Source organism: Antennarius striatus, chromosome 5 (assembly GCF_040054535.1).
Source record: "Antennarius striatus isolate MH-2024 chromosome 5, ASM4005453v1, whole genome shotgun sequence".
In the NCBI taxonomy this organism is placed as follows: domain Eukaryota; kingdom Metazoa; phylum Chordata; class Actinopteri; order Lophiiformes; family Antennariidae; genus Antennarius; species Antennarius striatus.
The window spans coordinates 22,552,370-22,568,763 of record NC_090780.1 but is presented as its reverse complement, the minus strand read 5'-3'; the positions used below and the strand labels follow the sequence as shown (position 1 = coordinate 22,568,763).

Below are 16,394 nucleotides of genomic sequence, written 5' to 3'. Positions count from 1 at the left end.
GTTTACACTCTGGCTTAAAAGTTCTTACCAAAAAGTCTCAATACTCACAGTCCTCTCCCGAGAAGCCAGTCACTATCCTGGGCTCCGGGCCCCAGCCTTGATGGTTCTTGGCTTGTATCTTGATCTCATATGGCACAAAGGTGGGAGTGTTCTTCACCAGAAACGAGTGTCTCTTCACCATGTGCTCATTCCAATCCTCCTCCATGTCCTGCCGCCTGTAACTCACCTTATATTCCAGACCAGGCCCGTTATGCTCAATGGGTAACAACGGCTGATTAATGGAAGAAAAGGAAAAGGAGAGAAGAATCAAAATAACTAAGACAAATCTGTGTCCAAGGGCAGAGATTACGACGGCAATGGACGGACGGACAAGGGTAACCCAATTTGCCCCTCCTTTTGCGAGACCATAAAAAGGAAGACCAATCATGTTAATAGATTCATAGAGACTTTTACTGTTGCTGAAGATGCCTCTTGTATTTCAACACTCAATGTCACTGCCTTTGTGGTATTACAATGACAAGCAAGCTCACTGAAGTGTGCTTGAAACACTGACAGTGGTTTTATCCCACTATCTGTTAAAACAATGGAAACAATTGGCCTGGTCTTGGAGCACAGCTCATCTGTGATATTGGACTTGCTAAGACGCCACACAGATGAAAAGATTTATCTCCTCACACAAAAAAGACAGGCCATGAGAGAGAAAAAAGAAGGAGATACCAGTAGTCACAAAAGCAAATCATTAACAGTTGGGGGAGGAGAGCTCATGAATTCATAGATTCATGGATCAACGTTACCATGACAAGACTATCAGATAATAAGTAAATTTATCTTTCCTACTATAAAACTGAATATATGACTGTACAGGTTAAAAGAGAAGAAAAATCCCTTTCATGGCTCTCTTTTTCTGTTTCTAATCATGGAAAAGGAGCAGCTTTGTATGCAAACCCCATTGGGAGTGACCCCCAGACAATGCTTTTTTCCAAAGATCTGAATCCCAGAATAACATATCAAAGGTGGGCTGTTCCTATTTTTCATTTTCTATTGGTGAAATGACTATGACATATTGCTAAAACCTCATTACCATTATCAGGAAATTCTTTGACTTCCCCCAAAACTATGGGCAGATATGAAGAATGAGCCAAACGCTAGGAATTTGAAGAAACGCATTCACTCACCTCCCAGTTGATATCCATCTCGTGTGGCAAACGACCTTCGATTTTGATATTTTCAGGGTTCTTGTCAGGAGCTTGTAGAAAAAAAGACAGGGTATGGATTTTGTCAGTATTGTTAGTGGAAGAAACCTCAGGTGAACAGACAAGAAAGCAGGTTTTTCTCCACAAAAATGGAATCAATTATGAGGCAGGTCTGAGTGTTTTATAGTTCAGAGCGCCGGTGTGGAAAAGCTCAATGGCCTGGAGGACCTTATCAAAAAAAGTATAAGCAACAATGAAAGGAGGAGGCTTGAGACCTGCCGGTGGGGTTTTGTATCTCTCCGTGGTCTGGCTGGAGGCCCCCCTCCCTACGGCGTTAACAGCAGATACTCGGAAGCGATAGTCGACGTGTCCGTGGAGCTTAAGGACGGCAGAGTTATGGTTTCCCGGTACTCGCAGCAGCTCCTTCCAGTTTCCAGGCTCCCACTGGCTTTCCTCAAACTCGATAATAAACTCTGTTGACGGACAGTGAGGCATAAAAGAGTGATGCTATTACGTTTTGTTTTGTTTTGTTTTGTTTTATTGTGGAATGATTATTTATCTAACCACTGGCACCAGCCATGCATAAAATACCACCAACTATGGCTTGCACGTTAATGGTGGAGACAAATAATAATTTACGTTTGGATGAATTAATAACTTTTTCACATTGCACAATATGAAACATTGCACTATTTTTTTTTTAATTTTTAAAAAAAAAATTATATACTGATTATAATCCCCACTAATTTCCCTGCGGGGATTATAATCAGTATATAAAATTAATAAAAAATAAAATAAAATGACTTCAGAAAAACATCAATATAGAGATTAATACCTGGAAATATATTAATCCCATTAACTACACTGATCCAGTGAACAGTATTCTGCATGATGCTCATCGTCACCTGTTGTGGAGCTGTTGTGTTCGTCGCCTGGGCTCCATTTCAGCTTGACGCTCTTGCTCTTGTGCTCAGACAACACCAAGTACTCAGGTGCATCGGGGACATCTGAAAAACATCGTAAACAACAAGGCTTTCGGAAAAATCCCACACATCAATCTCTTCATCACAAAAAAAAAAAAAAAAATGGCCAAGGGAACACGTGTCCAATCGAAATCCTTGCGAGCGCCAGAGGAGATGGAACGAGCCGCATGGCTGCGTAGTATCGCCAGTGTTTACTTTAGATTTTTGAAATGTCTCAAATATCTCAGAAGGGGTGATTTACAGGCGAGGCAGTGCACTAATAAAGCCGCAGTCTGCGCGTTCTTGCTTCTGCTTTGGTTTCCTCGTGTATTGATCCGTTCACGGGTGCCTCAAACAACAGTGAAGCACCAATGGTCTGTGATGTTTTGTCTCGCTTACAGAACTTCGGGTTCGGATATCAGTTTCTGCTCACCCAACACCAGGAGCAACGCCGAGGCCGAGTCTCGGTCCAGCGGAGTCTTGACCACACAGGTGTAGACGCCTTGGTCTCCGTGACTCACATTGATAATGTGGAGGATGCCGTTCTCCACAAAGTATCTGCTGACAAAAGATACGATATTGATTGACGAAAAAAGAGAAGCTGCGAAAAAGAAAGAAAAAAAAAAGCGATGTGGTATCCTACCCTGAATTTTCGGTGTAGTTTAACGCTATCTCCACGTCATCTTTTTTCCACGTGAGCTCAAAGTCATCGCCGAAGGACCTGTCGTACTCTGCGAGGCATGAGAACCGGGCCGTGGTACCCATTAAGGTCCGCAGGTCCTCTGGGGGCGTCACTATCCTGGTGGTATCTTCCATACGCACCACCAATATTAGTTACATTTCAGCAAACCAGGACACTTTTTCACAAGGAGAAACCATTTACCTTTCACGTGGAGCGTCGCTTCGATGGCTGATGATCCCTTTATGTTTGTCGCTAAACACGTGTACTGCCCCTTGTCGTCTTTCTCCACCTTGTAGATCTCGAGGGAACCGTTGTCGTGAATTGAAAATCTGGGCCCGTTTATAGGTTCAGAGGAGTCATCTTTGCTCCTTGAAAAAAAATAAATGAATACATTAAAGTCCTAAAAATCTTCCAAATTGGATTAAAAAAAAAAAACACTAAACATTTTTTTAAAAATAAATAAATAAATAATTTTAAAAATTAAAAAAAAAAATTAAAATAAACTAGGCAGCTGTGTAATTGGATGAACACTGTATTTTGTCAGCAAAGACAGCATAAATCGAATGTTGTTGTTTCATGGCAGGCCTGCTTTACTGTGTTTTAAAGGAACAATTATGAGACACACTGCATCTGAGTGTTGAATGGCGACGTGGATCAACCGGTACAGATCTACTGCTCTCTGCTGGTGGGCTGGAAACAGCTGCAAACTCACCAAGTGATGCTGGATGGAGGAGAGCTGAAGACTGCGCAGTGCATTATCGCTCCTTTGCCCTCCACAGTCGAGTAATCCAACCCCTCCGCGGTCAAAATCATGGGGGGCAGATCTGCAAAAAGACGAGGAAGGAGAACCTAATCATCATTTTTAAGCCTGTTTAAAGAGAAGAGGTTGCTTTTTAATTCCCTCCATAGAGAAGCCAGATGCGGCCCCATGACAACTTTAGTTTCAAACTTAAATGCAATTAAAAAAAAAAGAAGAAGAGCTGAAGGTTGATGCAAATTTTAATTTCTTTGCAGCTATAAAATATAAAACTATAAGAAATCAAGAAATGGAGGCAAGATAATCACCAGGGGTGGGAGGGTGGGGGGGGTGGTGAGGCTTACATCGCTTTCGCTATGCATTAATTGTCGGGATTTTTTTTGTGTGGAGAAATAATTCAGCTGTCAGGTTGTCGGGAACGTGTCATTGAATATTAAATCAAAGAAGAAAACAATGGAATAATGAGTTAGCTCAGCGTGAGCACCTTATCGGTTGTAGCCAAAGCATCCCATTAAAATGGTCTGTTTCTCCTAATTGTTTACAAAGGCAGCAGCTGGGACTCGGCATTCAAGAGACTGTCCAGCTTTATTAACTCCTGTGTCACCAGGAACAATCCCCCACCTCCCCCCATGTTTGTGCAGAGTGACGGAAAAAAGTAACACGCTGTCTTCTTCTGTTTCTTTCTGTCTTTTTTTTGTTTTTGTTAAATTTAATCTGCACTTGCAAAAGCAGCACATGTTTGTCTCATGGCCCCGGACGCCAGTATGGAATTGAGTGGGAACTTGTTAGCATATAAATGACAGAGAACTGTGCTTGTTGCTCCTCAGGGAGAATCGCGACTTTGAATGAAAAGAGCGGCGCTTGGAAGACAGGCAAGGCGCTTCCTTTCCTCGGGATCCCAACTGCTTTATGGGCGCACGCCAAACATCGAAAACCATCTCTCCGGCTCCAGCCAGAAGACTCAAAAAGGACTCGCAGGCGAAGACTGACAAGTACGAGTTGGCGCTTGATAAAAAAAATGTGAAATTAACTGGTAAAAAAACAAAAACCCTGAGCTACAAACTTGTTGCACTCACTCATAATCATGATGTTGGCGTTGGAAAGGAGCGTCCCGTGTCTGTTGGAGGCCTCGCACTGATAGACCGCACTGTCGGACGCTTCGGCCTTGTGTAATATTAAGGTGTCGCCTACCACCTTCCTTTGGGGCGCAGGAGCATCTGTAATGAACCAAAGATAGACTCAGTCATTCACCGCTGGATGTGAAAATGGACAAAAACAGTTGATAATAATAGTTGATAATTACGCAGGTACTAAAAGGTCACATGGTACATTTCAGACCAGCGATTGGTCAATAGCTCACAAAAGGCAAATAAAGCGGAGATACTTTGGTTGAAGATGGGGGGATGTTTTTTTCATTCAATTTTTAAAGTTGTGATCTTCAGCCCCCCCCAAACAAAACTGACATCACTTCAGGAATTTTATATCTACAGCTAGAGCTCTAGATATAAATAGATAGCTCTCTCTAGAGCTCCCCTTTAATAATGTATGATATAGTTTTTTCCACTCATAATACTTTAATATTCACTAATAGGAGAATTCACAAACAACAAGCCTCCAGAATCTGGTGCAATAATACCTTTCCTTTTCCCACTTTTACACACTCTCTCCATGTTATACAAAATACATGACACTGCATTCAAAAAAAAAAGAAGCATAAAAACGTTTTTGTCTTTTTAAAATGGTCTTTTAAAGTCCTCAGGACCAAAGATTTGCAGTAAAGAGGCGAGTATGAAGTGAGGCACCCACCCTGCAGAGGTGTACCGTTCACTTTCCATCTGATGACGGGCTGAGGCGTTCCGCTGGCAGAGCACCTGATGGACAAATCTGACCCGATCATGCTGAGCTGACTCTCGGGCTCCAAAACCCACTCTGGGGGCTCTGGTGAGACAATCGGGACGATACTATCAGCTGATGAGCGTCATTATAAGAAAGACACAGAGACGTATGCAATATGCAGAATCGTGCATGTATTATATACTGTGCTGTATTTACCTTCCACCGTCACTATGAAGTAATGCGAAGTTTCTCCAAGCATGTTCTTTGCCTTGCACATGTACTTCCCGCCGTCTTCTTGCTCGACTCTTGGTATGATTAGCAATTTCCCATGATTCTCCAGTTTTGCTTTAACTGGAAGTTGATGGCCCATCTTTACCCATTCGACCAGCGGAGTTGGACTGACAGTAAAAAGGGGGGAAAAGTTAGATGTGGTTGAAAACAGGAGAGAAAGAAGAAAGAAAGAAATGTACTTTAATGATCCCTTCGGGGAAATTAGTTTTTCCACTCATAGTCTCTATGTTTCACATGTGTTTATATATGTGGACAGGTCCTGACACACTCATACACAAAAATGAGTAATTCTCAATTATAAAAAGCTGAAATGAATCAAATTTAGATTTATTTTATCTCAATAAAACCTCCTACCACCTCTGAGAAATTTTAAAAGTCAGTATCACTTACAATCCCTCAGCTATACACTCCAATTTCAAGTCCTCTCCTTTGATTATCAGCGTCTCTGTTCTGACACCAGAGGGCGTCAGAAAGGTGGGTCTTCGCTCCAGGATGGCATTGGCTGAGGAGGTGCAGCAGAACTCAGATATAGCCACACTTATATTTTATGCATTTATATTCACACAAAAATCTTTGAGCACACAGACATTTGTAGAGGTTCGAGGTAAGGGTGTTTCACAGTCTGAACACTCACCAGTTTGAGGATTCATGTCATTTTTTTCTGAAATGGTGGTGGATGAGACAAAAAAAAAAAACTTAACATGAGATGATCTGAAAAGCTGATTAAAAAAAATCATCAGGAAGATAAAATTGAGAACACAAAACTCAAGAAATGCATGTCAACAAGATGCAGTGATACTTTTGAAATGCAACTATGAATACGGATGTCAAGTGAACAGGCTGGAAATGAGCAGTGTGTAGGGAGGGAGGAAGACAGGTGAAGAAAACTGGAGTGACACCTACTCGTCTTGACGATGACGGACATGGCGGTTTTCTGAACTATGGTTCGTATTTTTGGGAAGGCGGCGAAGCAGCAGTAATCCCTTCTGCTGTCTTTCTCCACAGCGTGAGAGAAGTAAAGATCTCCATTCAAGCCCATGGATACTCTCTCATCCTGCTCTATGTGCTGCAGGTCTGAGTGGAAAAAAAGTGATAGATTGCATCATTTAAAGCATGACCTTTAACCTGCAGTTGTTTTCTTCACAGTGGAAGAGAGACAGAGCTTTACTAACTGAGAAGATACCACTTACTAATGGTCATCCAGTAGATCTGCAGGGGAGGAATTCCTTGAGGTGGATTACAGTTCAAGGTGAAAGGCTGGCCTTCCTCCACCACCACAGGATCAAGTGTCTCTTTAGGAAACTTTGGAACATCTGAAAAAAAAATTAAGGTAGACAAATGAAGGCAGAAGTAAAAATTAATCAAATTCAACATGCAGTTCTCTTACTCTCCACCAGATGGCAGTAATACCATTCTTGAATTTAGTAAGAAGAAGGACATCTCTGAGCTCTGACATTCAGCAGGTTAGATTCAATTGTGATGGTGGTTTTTATGTGTGTGTGTGTGTGTGTGTGTGTGTGTGTGTGTGTGTGTGTGTGTGTGTGTGTGTGTGTGTGTGTGTGTGTGTGTGTGTGTGTGTGGTGTGTGAGTGTTGTAGTTGTTTTTCTTTCAGACAGATATCACTTTTGCTATTGTGCGTTGTTAGTCACCTCTGCTCGACGTTAAGCCCAGTCGCATTTAGTCGAAACCTCAACTGGGAATGGATATTCTGTGAGAATGTCTGCAGTGCTCCAGAAACAAATAAAAAGCCAAAGGAAATGATGGAGACGGTGGATTCTATGGGATGCTTTCTTCAATACAGAGCTATAGAAGAGCTTCTGTGAGCTCAACGACTTTCTGCCTCCATCAATATACTGAACAGCTAACAATGGAGAGGTGCAGTCATCACACACAGCTGCTGGTCCTGAATCATTCTGAAAGAACTGCAACACACACACACACACACACACACGAACAAATGTATGGCACTTACTGGGCACAATGAACTCAATCTCCTTGGACATGGCGACCCCCAGTTTGTTAAAGGCGTAGCAGCGATAGATTCCCTGGTACTCTGTCAGGTTCTCATTATTAGGTATCACAAAAGTCCCAGAATTCTCTTCTTTCATCAACCGGGGGTCTAGGAAGGGGAAGAATTCCTCTCCATACTTGGTCCATCTGTATCTACATAACAAAAAAACGACACCGATTTGAAATTCTCCACCTTGACCTGCGACCAGCTCTGATTTCCTCCAAGGTTCAAACTAAAAACATCCAAAACACAAACACGTTGTTCAAGCTCTGTACTCACTGCGGCTCGGGATTCCCTTTGGCTTCGCACGTCACGGGGAAACTTTCGTCGAAAGGGAAAGCGATGAGAGAGCTGGGCGACTCGGCTGTGATGGTGGGCATCTGCTCGACTGGACAGCAAACAGACAAGAACCCAAATGCATAAATATCTTATATTTTAAGATACCAGGGCAGTGGTTCCCAACTGTCATGGCTTGTGACGCCCCAAAAACAAAGCAAGGCCCACTTGTGGCTTCTCATCACATGTGAAATCAATTTTATTTTCTGGATTCTTCCATTTTGAAGGCAAAAAAAGTAGAAATTAGTTTAAACAAATTTTGCAACCACACAGATTAACATATAGAGACCCTTTGGGGGTCCTGATCCCCGAGAATGGGCACCACCATACAATGTCTGCATGCATTGTATCCCAAAACATAATTTAGTCAAATTTGAATGTTTCTCATGTGATTGGTTGTGCTTGTTTTGGCATATTAATTCTTATTTCGTCCAGTATGACCTCGGGATGAAACACGGCTGTGATGTGTGCAAAAGCATGAAAAAACAAAACAAAACTATGAATATTAACAGCATTGAATGACAGAAAATGAGGACATGTTATGAAACCTAGAACTAAAATATTAATATTACATGAAATTTAGATGTAACACATGTGGCTTTAAGTAAATCTAATAGGAGGAGATGAACACAAGACGGCTGAGGATGAGACTTATACCAACTAAGGTACGGCAGAGTGAACTTACTGTTTACACGAGATAAAACTACTAAATCCACGGTGGCGGGAAGGGGGGGGGGGTATAAACAAAAAACAAACAAAAAGAACACTCAGTTTGGTAATAATGCTGTCATGTCACAAGCATCCTCTATATAAACCAGTTTATACACAAATGAGTAATTCAAACACAAGAGGGCATTAGAGAGACATTCATCCACAGCAATCTAAACACGCTTTTATTTGAAGTACCTTGAGAAATACGTCTGAATTATTTAGAGGATGAGGTTTTGATTTGTGTTTCCAAGGAAACTGAGATACATGAGATTAGAGACGGAAAAAAAAAAAAAGAAAAGCAAAGGAACATGATTCAGATAATCGCTGCAAGTTCATTCCCATTCATGCATTCGCTCTTCTATGGTGTGATTTGTTCTCTTTTAAATTACTAAAAGGTATTTTTTGGGGGGGTTTTTCTGGTAAGAACACTTTCTCTTTACATAAGAGTTCTTCCACATCACCTCATGGCACCTTCTGGCTTCATCAATGACTGTCTTTAAGTGGCTCATAACACGTCTGTCAGACAGCTGAATGTCTATCATCTAAAAAGTTAAGTGACTCATACTTTGCGGGCCAACATTGCGGCACACCGGGGGGAGCGTATCGAGGCTCTGCTTTGACATTTAAACTGCATGGGTTCAGGATCGAAACTGCTGACCTTCTGCTAAGTGGAAGCCGCAGTCACATCGCCAGATTTTGCCCTAATAAGTTGTCAGACTGCAAAACATCAAAAAGAACTTTGAGATGGAACAACTGATTTTTTTTTTAAATCAAACCTAATGTGCTTTGAAAGCACAAGTGTTACTGATCTAAATCCAATCCGGCTTCATATACTCTTTTTTTTTTACGGCCATTCCAGTAGCCAGAATCTGCATGGACTCTACTGCTGTGCTACCGCTAAACAAACATGATCGGAATATTAACAGCCTTCCCAGCATGCATTGTCTGAGCTTGAAATTTCTTTTGTTTAAGTATTGAGTGAGTAGATCTTTTTTTGTTTTTCCTTCAGTGAAGTGAATTCATTTCATGAGTGAGGGAACTTGGGTTATGACAGCTAAAATGTTTCTCAAAAACCCACTGAAACCCACTTCACTGAAGCTTTCTGACCATTGCATCATCTTATCGTCAGGCAACATTGCAGTTTGTTTGTTTTTAAATGATAGGTTCTTACTTTCCTTACTCTATAAAACAGCACATGGAAATTCATGTAATTACGATTTACAAGCAAATATTCACAAGATTGTTCATTCTTGCTTTCTTTTTCTTTTGTTTCTTTTGATTGACATCAGTCTTTTGTGAAGTTGACAGGGTGTGGGAGCCAATCAGATGGTCAAATGGACTGCTTCCGGAAAAAAAAATAAAAAAATGAAAAAATCAAAAATCAAATCATCACTCACCCTCCAGCGGGATGTCAAGAGCTACTGTTGCATGAAAGGCACAAATACAGGTGACCACGCCCAGCACGGCGACCAATCCACGGCTCCTCTGCAGCCTCATGGCTTCACAGTGTTTACTCAGACGTCCTTAAGAAATTATATCTCTCTGTCTCTCTCTCTCTTTGTCTTTCTCTTTCTTCAGTTCATCTCTTGGGCGTGCTGAAGATGGGGGGTGGGGGTGCGGTTACCTGCAAAAGCAACACAGACGTACAGTGAAGGCCCCGCCAAATCCACCCACGCTCCAACAAGACAGAAAAGGCAAACCCAAAACACAGGAAAATCCCTCGTGACTCCAAAGCCAGACTGTTCTCTCTCTGCTCAGCCAGGCGTAACCAGGAAACGCTACACATTTTTGATTTGCATCAAACAAGCGACCCCGGTTTGCACTAGTTCAGATTTTAAAAATCTCCACATTAAAGCTTTCTATCATCCCCTTTTTCCCCCATGGGATGTTGATTTGTTTTGTAGTTTGATGCCTGTGGAAGGTGTGTGTGTTTGTGTAGCAGAAACTGTATATTCACCAGACAATAAGAATGTACAAACAAAATGAAGGAGGAAGTAGATTTATTAATGCGCTGCAGATGTTCCGTGTTACAGGAAGAAAAAAAAACAAAATAAGATTTAAATCAAAATTATCATCAAAGTTCTGATTCATCCTACTTAATCACGCCGTTGTTTTGATTCCGTGCCTGCATATTTCTGATAACAATGACTAACAGAGATTAACAACCGCGGCTACACATTTAGCTCTTATTGCACCAAATAATGCAGTCTGAGAGCTGCTGGGTGTGAGCAGCACACGTAGTTAACAGTCAGAGAGAGTAAGCCGTCCGCACTCACATCCTGACAAGCTGCAGAGCTCCAAGCGTCGGATCGTTTTCCAGCTAACAGACCTGTGTCGAGACTATAATGAGCACAGGGTCGGTTCGAAGTGTCAAGAAGAAGGTGGACCGAGCGGAGTGATGTATGGGAATCCAGTGTCTTGCAAGCAGGGGTTCTGCAAACCCCTCCGGGGTGTTATTTCATTAGCGCTCCATGTAGGCTGTGAACCCAGCTCTGTAGGTCATGTTGGGGTAATTACCTGAGCAGTGAACATGCACCATGATAACAAAAAAAACAAAAAAAAAGGAAAAATAATAGCCAAGGCATTAGAGAAATCATGAGGCTGTTGAGGGGTCTGCTGGGAGATTTGCTTTCGCTCGTTGGAGACAGAACTGGTTTTTAACATGCAAAAGATCGCCCCGATGGTTCAGTAATTCTAATTACTGCATCCGGTCGCGCTAGGATGTCCGACTGATGCCCCAAAAAAATGCGTGCATGTTGTGAAAAATGTGCAATAACTAACCCGTGTTCATCCAGCTGTGCAGAAATAGTCTGACCTCACCTCTTTTCTGACCTTGTCCGCTACCCTTTCTAGCTCAAAAGGCATCACTGGGGGTCAAACCCTCATCCGTGGGATGTAATTGAATAACCGACCAGGGAATAAAAAAGTCACTTCCATGCATTTGGCGCAGATCTTTTTCCAAACGAATGTGCACTCTGAACTTTTCAACCGTGCCTTTGCGTTGAAGGTATTAACTCGATACCGGCCCTCGCTGAAACAACTCCTGACCCCTGCCCCCACTCACCCACCTATTGCATGGCCGACAAACCTGCGTGCGAGGCACATAATCCATGCCAGGCCCCACTCCATCACAATTCGCGCCTATTGACTTTACTTCAAACTGAAGACTTGTGTGTCGGCGTCACAAGTCATCTGGAAAACGTCTCAGGGTTTCGCTTTGTTTTACTTTTTCCCCCCAGACGCAAAGATTTATGTTGCTGCACACAGATTAAAATCAAAAGGTGAGGGCTTGGAGCTAATTGTCTGGTGGTTTGTTGGTAAGAGTGGCCTTGTTAACAGGGGGGGGGGAGTGGTTACAATCCCCTCAAGACAATGTATTCTCATTGTCCTATTGCGCGGCCCAATGTCCTTCCCCACCCTACCCCTACTTTAGATGGATTACACTCTGTTCACACTGTGCTTGATAATTTTCCTTCTGATTTAATTTTTTCTCCCCTTGCGAAACATTTACAGAGGGCTGGCTGTGCCATCTGGCCGAGGGAGGGTCCGCTGTAAGGCATCGACCACTGCGAGTGATGTCTACATTGAAGTCGTTGGGGTACTGCGCCCACCAGACCTATACGACGCGCACGAGAGGGCCCCCCTCCATCTCAAGTTCGCCTGATTTACTGACTCCAGGCTGTTCTTAACCCCCCCCCCCCCCCCCCCGCGAGCAGCGATCACACCCGCCTGGGTGGACGAAGCTGGCAGGAGGTTAAAAGCTGCTCACGGTTGGAAGCTCAGTATGAACCCCAAACCTTACTCGGCCGAGGCTTGGAGGGGCAGGGGCTCCGTGGTGGAGGTGGCACCGAGCAGGAAATGAAACAAGGTGGGCCGAGCGGGATTTGCCTTTTTTACTGATTGACAGATGTAGAACACTCCAAAAAACTTAGTTCCTCTTGTCAAAAACACCAAAGCACTAATCTACACCTACTAATGCAAAGACACACTAACCCAATTTTAATCATCATCAAATGATTTCATCACAATAAAAGCCCAGACAGCTGTCCCAAATATTGGCTGAGAATCATTTTCTTTGACGGTCGGATTTATGAGACGATTTCTCGAGTGCTTTACGTACTTTGTACTATTTCCCAGTCGTTTGTCAGGATAACAGCGTCCTTAGCTGCGATATCCGGTTCATAACCCGGTCCTGCCCGCGACCGAGGTCTTCCTTTCTTAGTTGAACCTTTTCTTCACATTTAAAAGCTCTTAGTATCCGAGAAAAGAAAAAAACAGACCCCTCAGAGGAATCTGCTGTGGTTTTTTCCGTGGCGGGACTGATGGACTGTTAAGAAATATCGACTTTGTACCTCTTTCATCAGCCGGCTATACCTCGGCTGGCTTGCCGGTGTGTTTTGGTCTTTCACATTCTCTAAATCTCTTGTGTGCTCAGATCACTCTGTAGCTTCCACCAAATTTGGCACGACTCCTACAGTACAGTTGGCAAACACTATCTGTTTCTTGACACCTGAAGTTCAGCCATATGGTGTAGCATTACACCAGATACACATTCAGAAATGCAATGTAAATAACAAGTAAATAACCCAAATTTTAAAAAAAAATAAAATGGAAAAAAAGCTTTTTTCTATAATCATTTTGACCTTTTTTGACCGTCCTCAAGGTGGGGGGGGTCAAAGCGCGATTCACAGTTCACTACAGTAAGTTCTTGAGCTGGCGCCATCTGTTTCTTTGCCCCGCAAAAACAACAGACTGAAATGAGTGGGCCGACTGTAGTTTAATGTGTGAGCTTGTAATAGGATTTAGAAGATCCTCGTCTTGTCAGACCGGATTAAAATATTCTCTTTGCTAAAGACCTGAGACGAGGAGACAGCAGCTCCACACTCTCCTCTCCCAGCTCTGTTAATGCCTCCACACTGATTTCCATTCACCAACAATTAAAACAACGACCGAGCTGATTAACAGTGAGCGGAAATTGACTTGCATTTCTAATGTGGGTTTTTTTTTTTTTTTTCCAGTCGTTGTTTTGTTCTTTTCGGCAACTCTGTTGCTCATTTAGCCCCGTCTACAACCCGGCAAAAAAAACAAAGCTAGTATAAATGCTACATAAACATTTTATGTGGCACTCAATTAAATTCTTGCTGCACTCAAAAAGTTTTTTGTTTTTTTTTAACTTGATCTTATAGTAAAATAGATCGCATTCCCACTTTCGGTAATGATCCACTTGATCGGTGTTCTATTACAAGTTTAGCCGTGAAATTCATCTATTATTAATACATTAATAGCAGGGGAAAAAACCCTGAAACAACCCTGATTAGTATGCAAAAGTAATATTAAGTAATAAGCTTGTCTAATTGAGATGTAACTCAATTTTACAGCACTTCAGAAAGCGTGACACTTGAAATTACACGCTATTAATGTTTAAGGGGTCTGTTTAGCTTCAGTGGGGTGACGGGAAGTGGGGGAATGGAGACGAGGGTAGGGAGTAGAGATGACAGGAGGAGGTGGAAGGTGGAGCGAGGAGTGAGGAGCAGCTCTCAGGTGTGGAGGAATGAGGATGAATAGCGGCTGCACTGGGGTTGTCAAAAAACGATGGGTGACCCCCGTGACCCCGGAGAGCCTTAGCTACATCTCAGAAGGATGATGGCGACCAGCTGTGGACGTTTGCGCAACGAGTGCATTTCTGATGTTCATTTGAAAAAAAAAAAAAGGGAATAAAAAGCTGAAGAGGTTTTCAACCGCTGGGGGTTTTCATCTTGTCAGTAATGTGCATTTTTATGAAGGCTTTTCGTTCTTTCGGGTAACAAAGAGCCCGAAGGCTTTCCTCAGCCTCTAATTAGTGGCTCTTTTGTGTGTATGTGTGTGTGTGTGTGTGTGTGTGTGTGTGTGTGTGTGTGAGAGAGAGAAAGCTGTAAATCAATGCAGAGCATGAAACTTTGCTCAGGCACATAAAAGAATTACCAGTTTAAACAGACGGCAGTGTCTTCATTTTTTAATTTTTTTTATTGTTTCAGATTATGACTTTCAATTCCGATGTGCTGCATAATTTCCACATGGAATGAATCCACATTACTTATCAGGAGGTAACATGATGATTAATCAAATGAGAGAATGTTTGCACCGTGTGGGGTAAAAAAAAAACTACCTCAGATGCTGTCAAGAGTCCCTACTTTGAACCTGTTAATAATGTTTAAAGCAAAAAAACAAAAAAAAAAGGCTTTAAAAGAAGTGCTGCACCTTTGTGCAACACATTCTTTTTTCTTTCCCATTTCTCTCTGATCTGCTCCTTTTTGAAGTCCCACAGGTGTGCCCCCCCTCCCTTTGCCAGGGACAATAATCATATTGGCTTGTGATCCTCACGGAGTAGCCAGCAGAGAGATACATTCACAAGTTGGACTTGAGGGACTGGAATATTATTTTGTGAGAACCAACACAGCGTGCTCCTCTCCACATTCATTCACTTCTTCTGACTGATGTTGGCAATTTCCCCAGACGAAACCGCGCAACAGCGAGACATGATCGATGGCTCTTATATCCCAAATCCTTACCTCCATCACACCCCAAAGCAATTTATTTCTGCCAACAACCAAGAAATTTCTGATGTCCCTACAGCACACACGGAGCAGTGGCAGAACAACGCTTTTACAGAAATACCTTTGCTGCTTCATCCTTTTTTTTTTAATCCCTGCAGGTGTTCAATATAAATGCTGTCGAAAAACATAATTTCAGCTCATGAAATGAGAGATTCTCCGCCGACCGCCATTCGACAATTTGAATTTCCTGTTCCTTGCCAGAGCCCAGCATCTGGACAGTGTCGCTGAGGGTAAGCAGTTTGACAAAGCTGTTGGATATGTGTGTGTGTGTGTGTGTGTGTGTGTGTGTGTGTGTGTGTGTGTGTGTGTGTGGCTCAGTTCCTGCAGATCTCCATCACTCAACCGGGGTTGAAGCGAGGCTGCGTCGAGGCGAAAGCAAACAGAAGGAGCTCAGTATTTTAAATATGACAAGGAAGAACCTCTGTGGACATAACAGTGGAAAAGCTGCCATTTAATCCAATGCTAAACACCCTGTACAGACTCCCACTTGTCATATCAGAACATTCAACAATAAGTAGCAACTAATACACTCTAGAAGAGGAGAAATCGAGGGAGAAAAAGACCAAATCTGCTAAAAATCTGAGCAATTAAACAAACTTGGGTCGGAAAAATAATGCAAGAGGGAAACAGATCCAGGAACGGAACAACAAAAACCAACAAAACCACACTCGCCTAGAGTCATTCAGTGTGGAAGGAAACAGCCCTGCATTAAAACTCCAATGATAAATCTGTGTTGAAACAGTTTCAAGGCTTTAAGCACCTCCAGCAACGTGATTTGGATGAAGTTAAATGGGCAATTTTCAGAAAGTCCCATGAAAATCCTTTTCTTTTTTTATGAGAACAATGTAATGAAAAGTGATGTTTTTAATAATACAACTGATTTGTTTTGGCTTGCTTGTACAAAACTCTATAAATGATGATGTTTGCTGTCTGATAGAAGATTACACGCTAGAGCACATCAAATATGTCACGTTTGCAAAACACAAGAAAAGAATATATAATATATAATATCATGTATTTTT

General features: G+C 42.4%; 1 protein-coding gene across 2 annotated transcripts in view; it reads right to left on the bottom strand.

Annotated features, from left to right (window-relative positions):
• Nucleotides 1–16,394, bottom strand: part of chl1b (cell adhesion molecule L1-like b) — a 56,265-nt gene that overhangs the window by 15,716 nt on the left and 24,155 nt on the right. For both annotated transcript variants that reach the window (XM_068315429.1, XM_068315430.1), the window contains exons 2-19: nucleotides 10,177–10,403; nucleotides 8,012–8,120; nucleotides 7,694–7,884; nucleotides 6,912–7,034; nucleotides 6,625–6,795; nucleotides 6,356–6,382; nucleotides 6,112–6,223; nucleotides 5,647–5,828; nucleotides 5,401–5,532; nucleotides 4,671–4,811; nucleotides 3,550–3,661; nucleotides 3,039–3,205; nucleotides 2,799–2,964; nucleotides 2,589–2,713; nucleotides 2,099–2,200; nucleotides 1,469–1,666; nucleotides 1,176–1,246; nucleotides 49–271 (exon numbers count right to left, since the gene is read on the bottom strand). In XM_068315429.1, coding sequence (XP_068171530.1) covers nucleotides 49–271; nucleotides 1,176–1,246; nucleotides 1,469–1,666; nucleotides 2,099–2,200; nucleotides 2,589–2,713; nucleotides 2,799–2,964; nucleotides 3,039–3,205; nucleotides 3,550–3,661; nucleotides 4,671–4,811; nucleotides 5,401–5,532; nucleotides 5,647–5,828; nucleotides 6,112–6,223; nucleotides 6,356–6,382; nucleotides 6,625–6,795; nucleotides 6,912–7,034; nucleotides 7,694–7,884; nucleotides 8,012–8,120; nucleotides 10,177–10,276 — 2,452 coding nt within the window. In that variant the 5' untranslated portion in view covers nucleotides 10,277–10,403. The remainder of the gene's footprint in view (nucleotides 1–48; nucleotides 272–1,175; nucleotides 1,247–1,468; nucleotides 1,667–2,098; nucleotides 2,201–2,588; nucleotides 2,714–2,798; nucleotides 2,965–3,038; nucleotides 3,206–3,549; nucleotides 3,662–4,670; nucleotides 4,812–5,400; nucleotides 5,533–5,646; nucleotides 5,829–6,111; nucleotides 6,224–6,355; nucleotides 6,383–6,624; nucleotides 6,796–6,911; nucleotides 7,035–7,693; nucleotides 7,885–8,011; nucleotides 8,121–10,176; nucleotides 10,404–16,394) is intronic.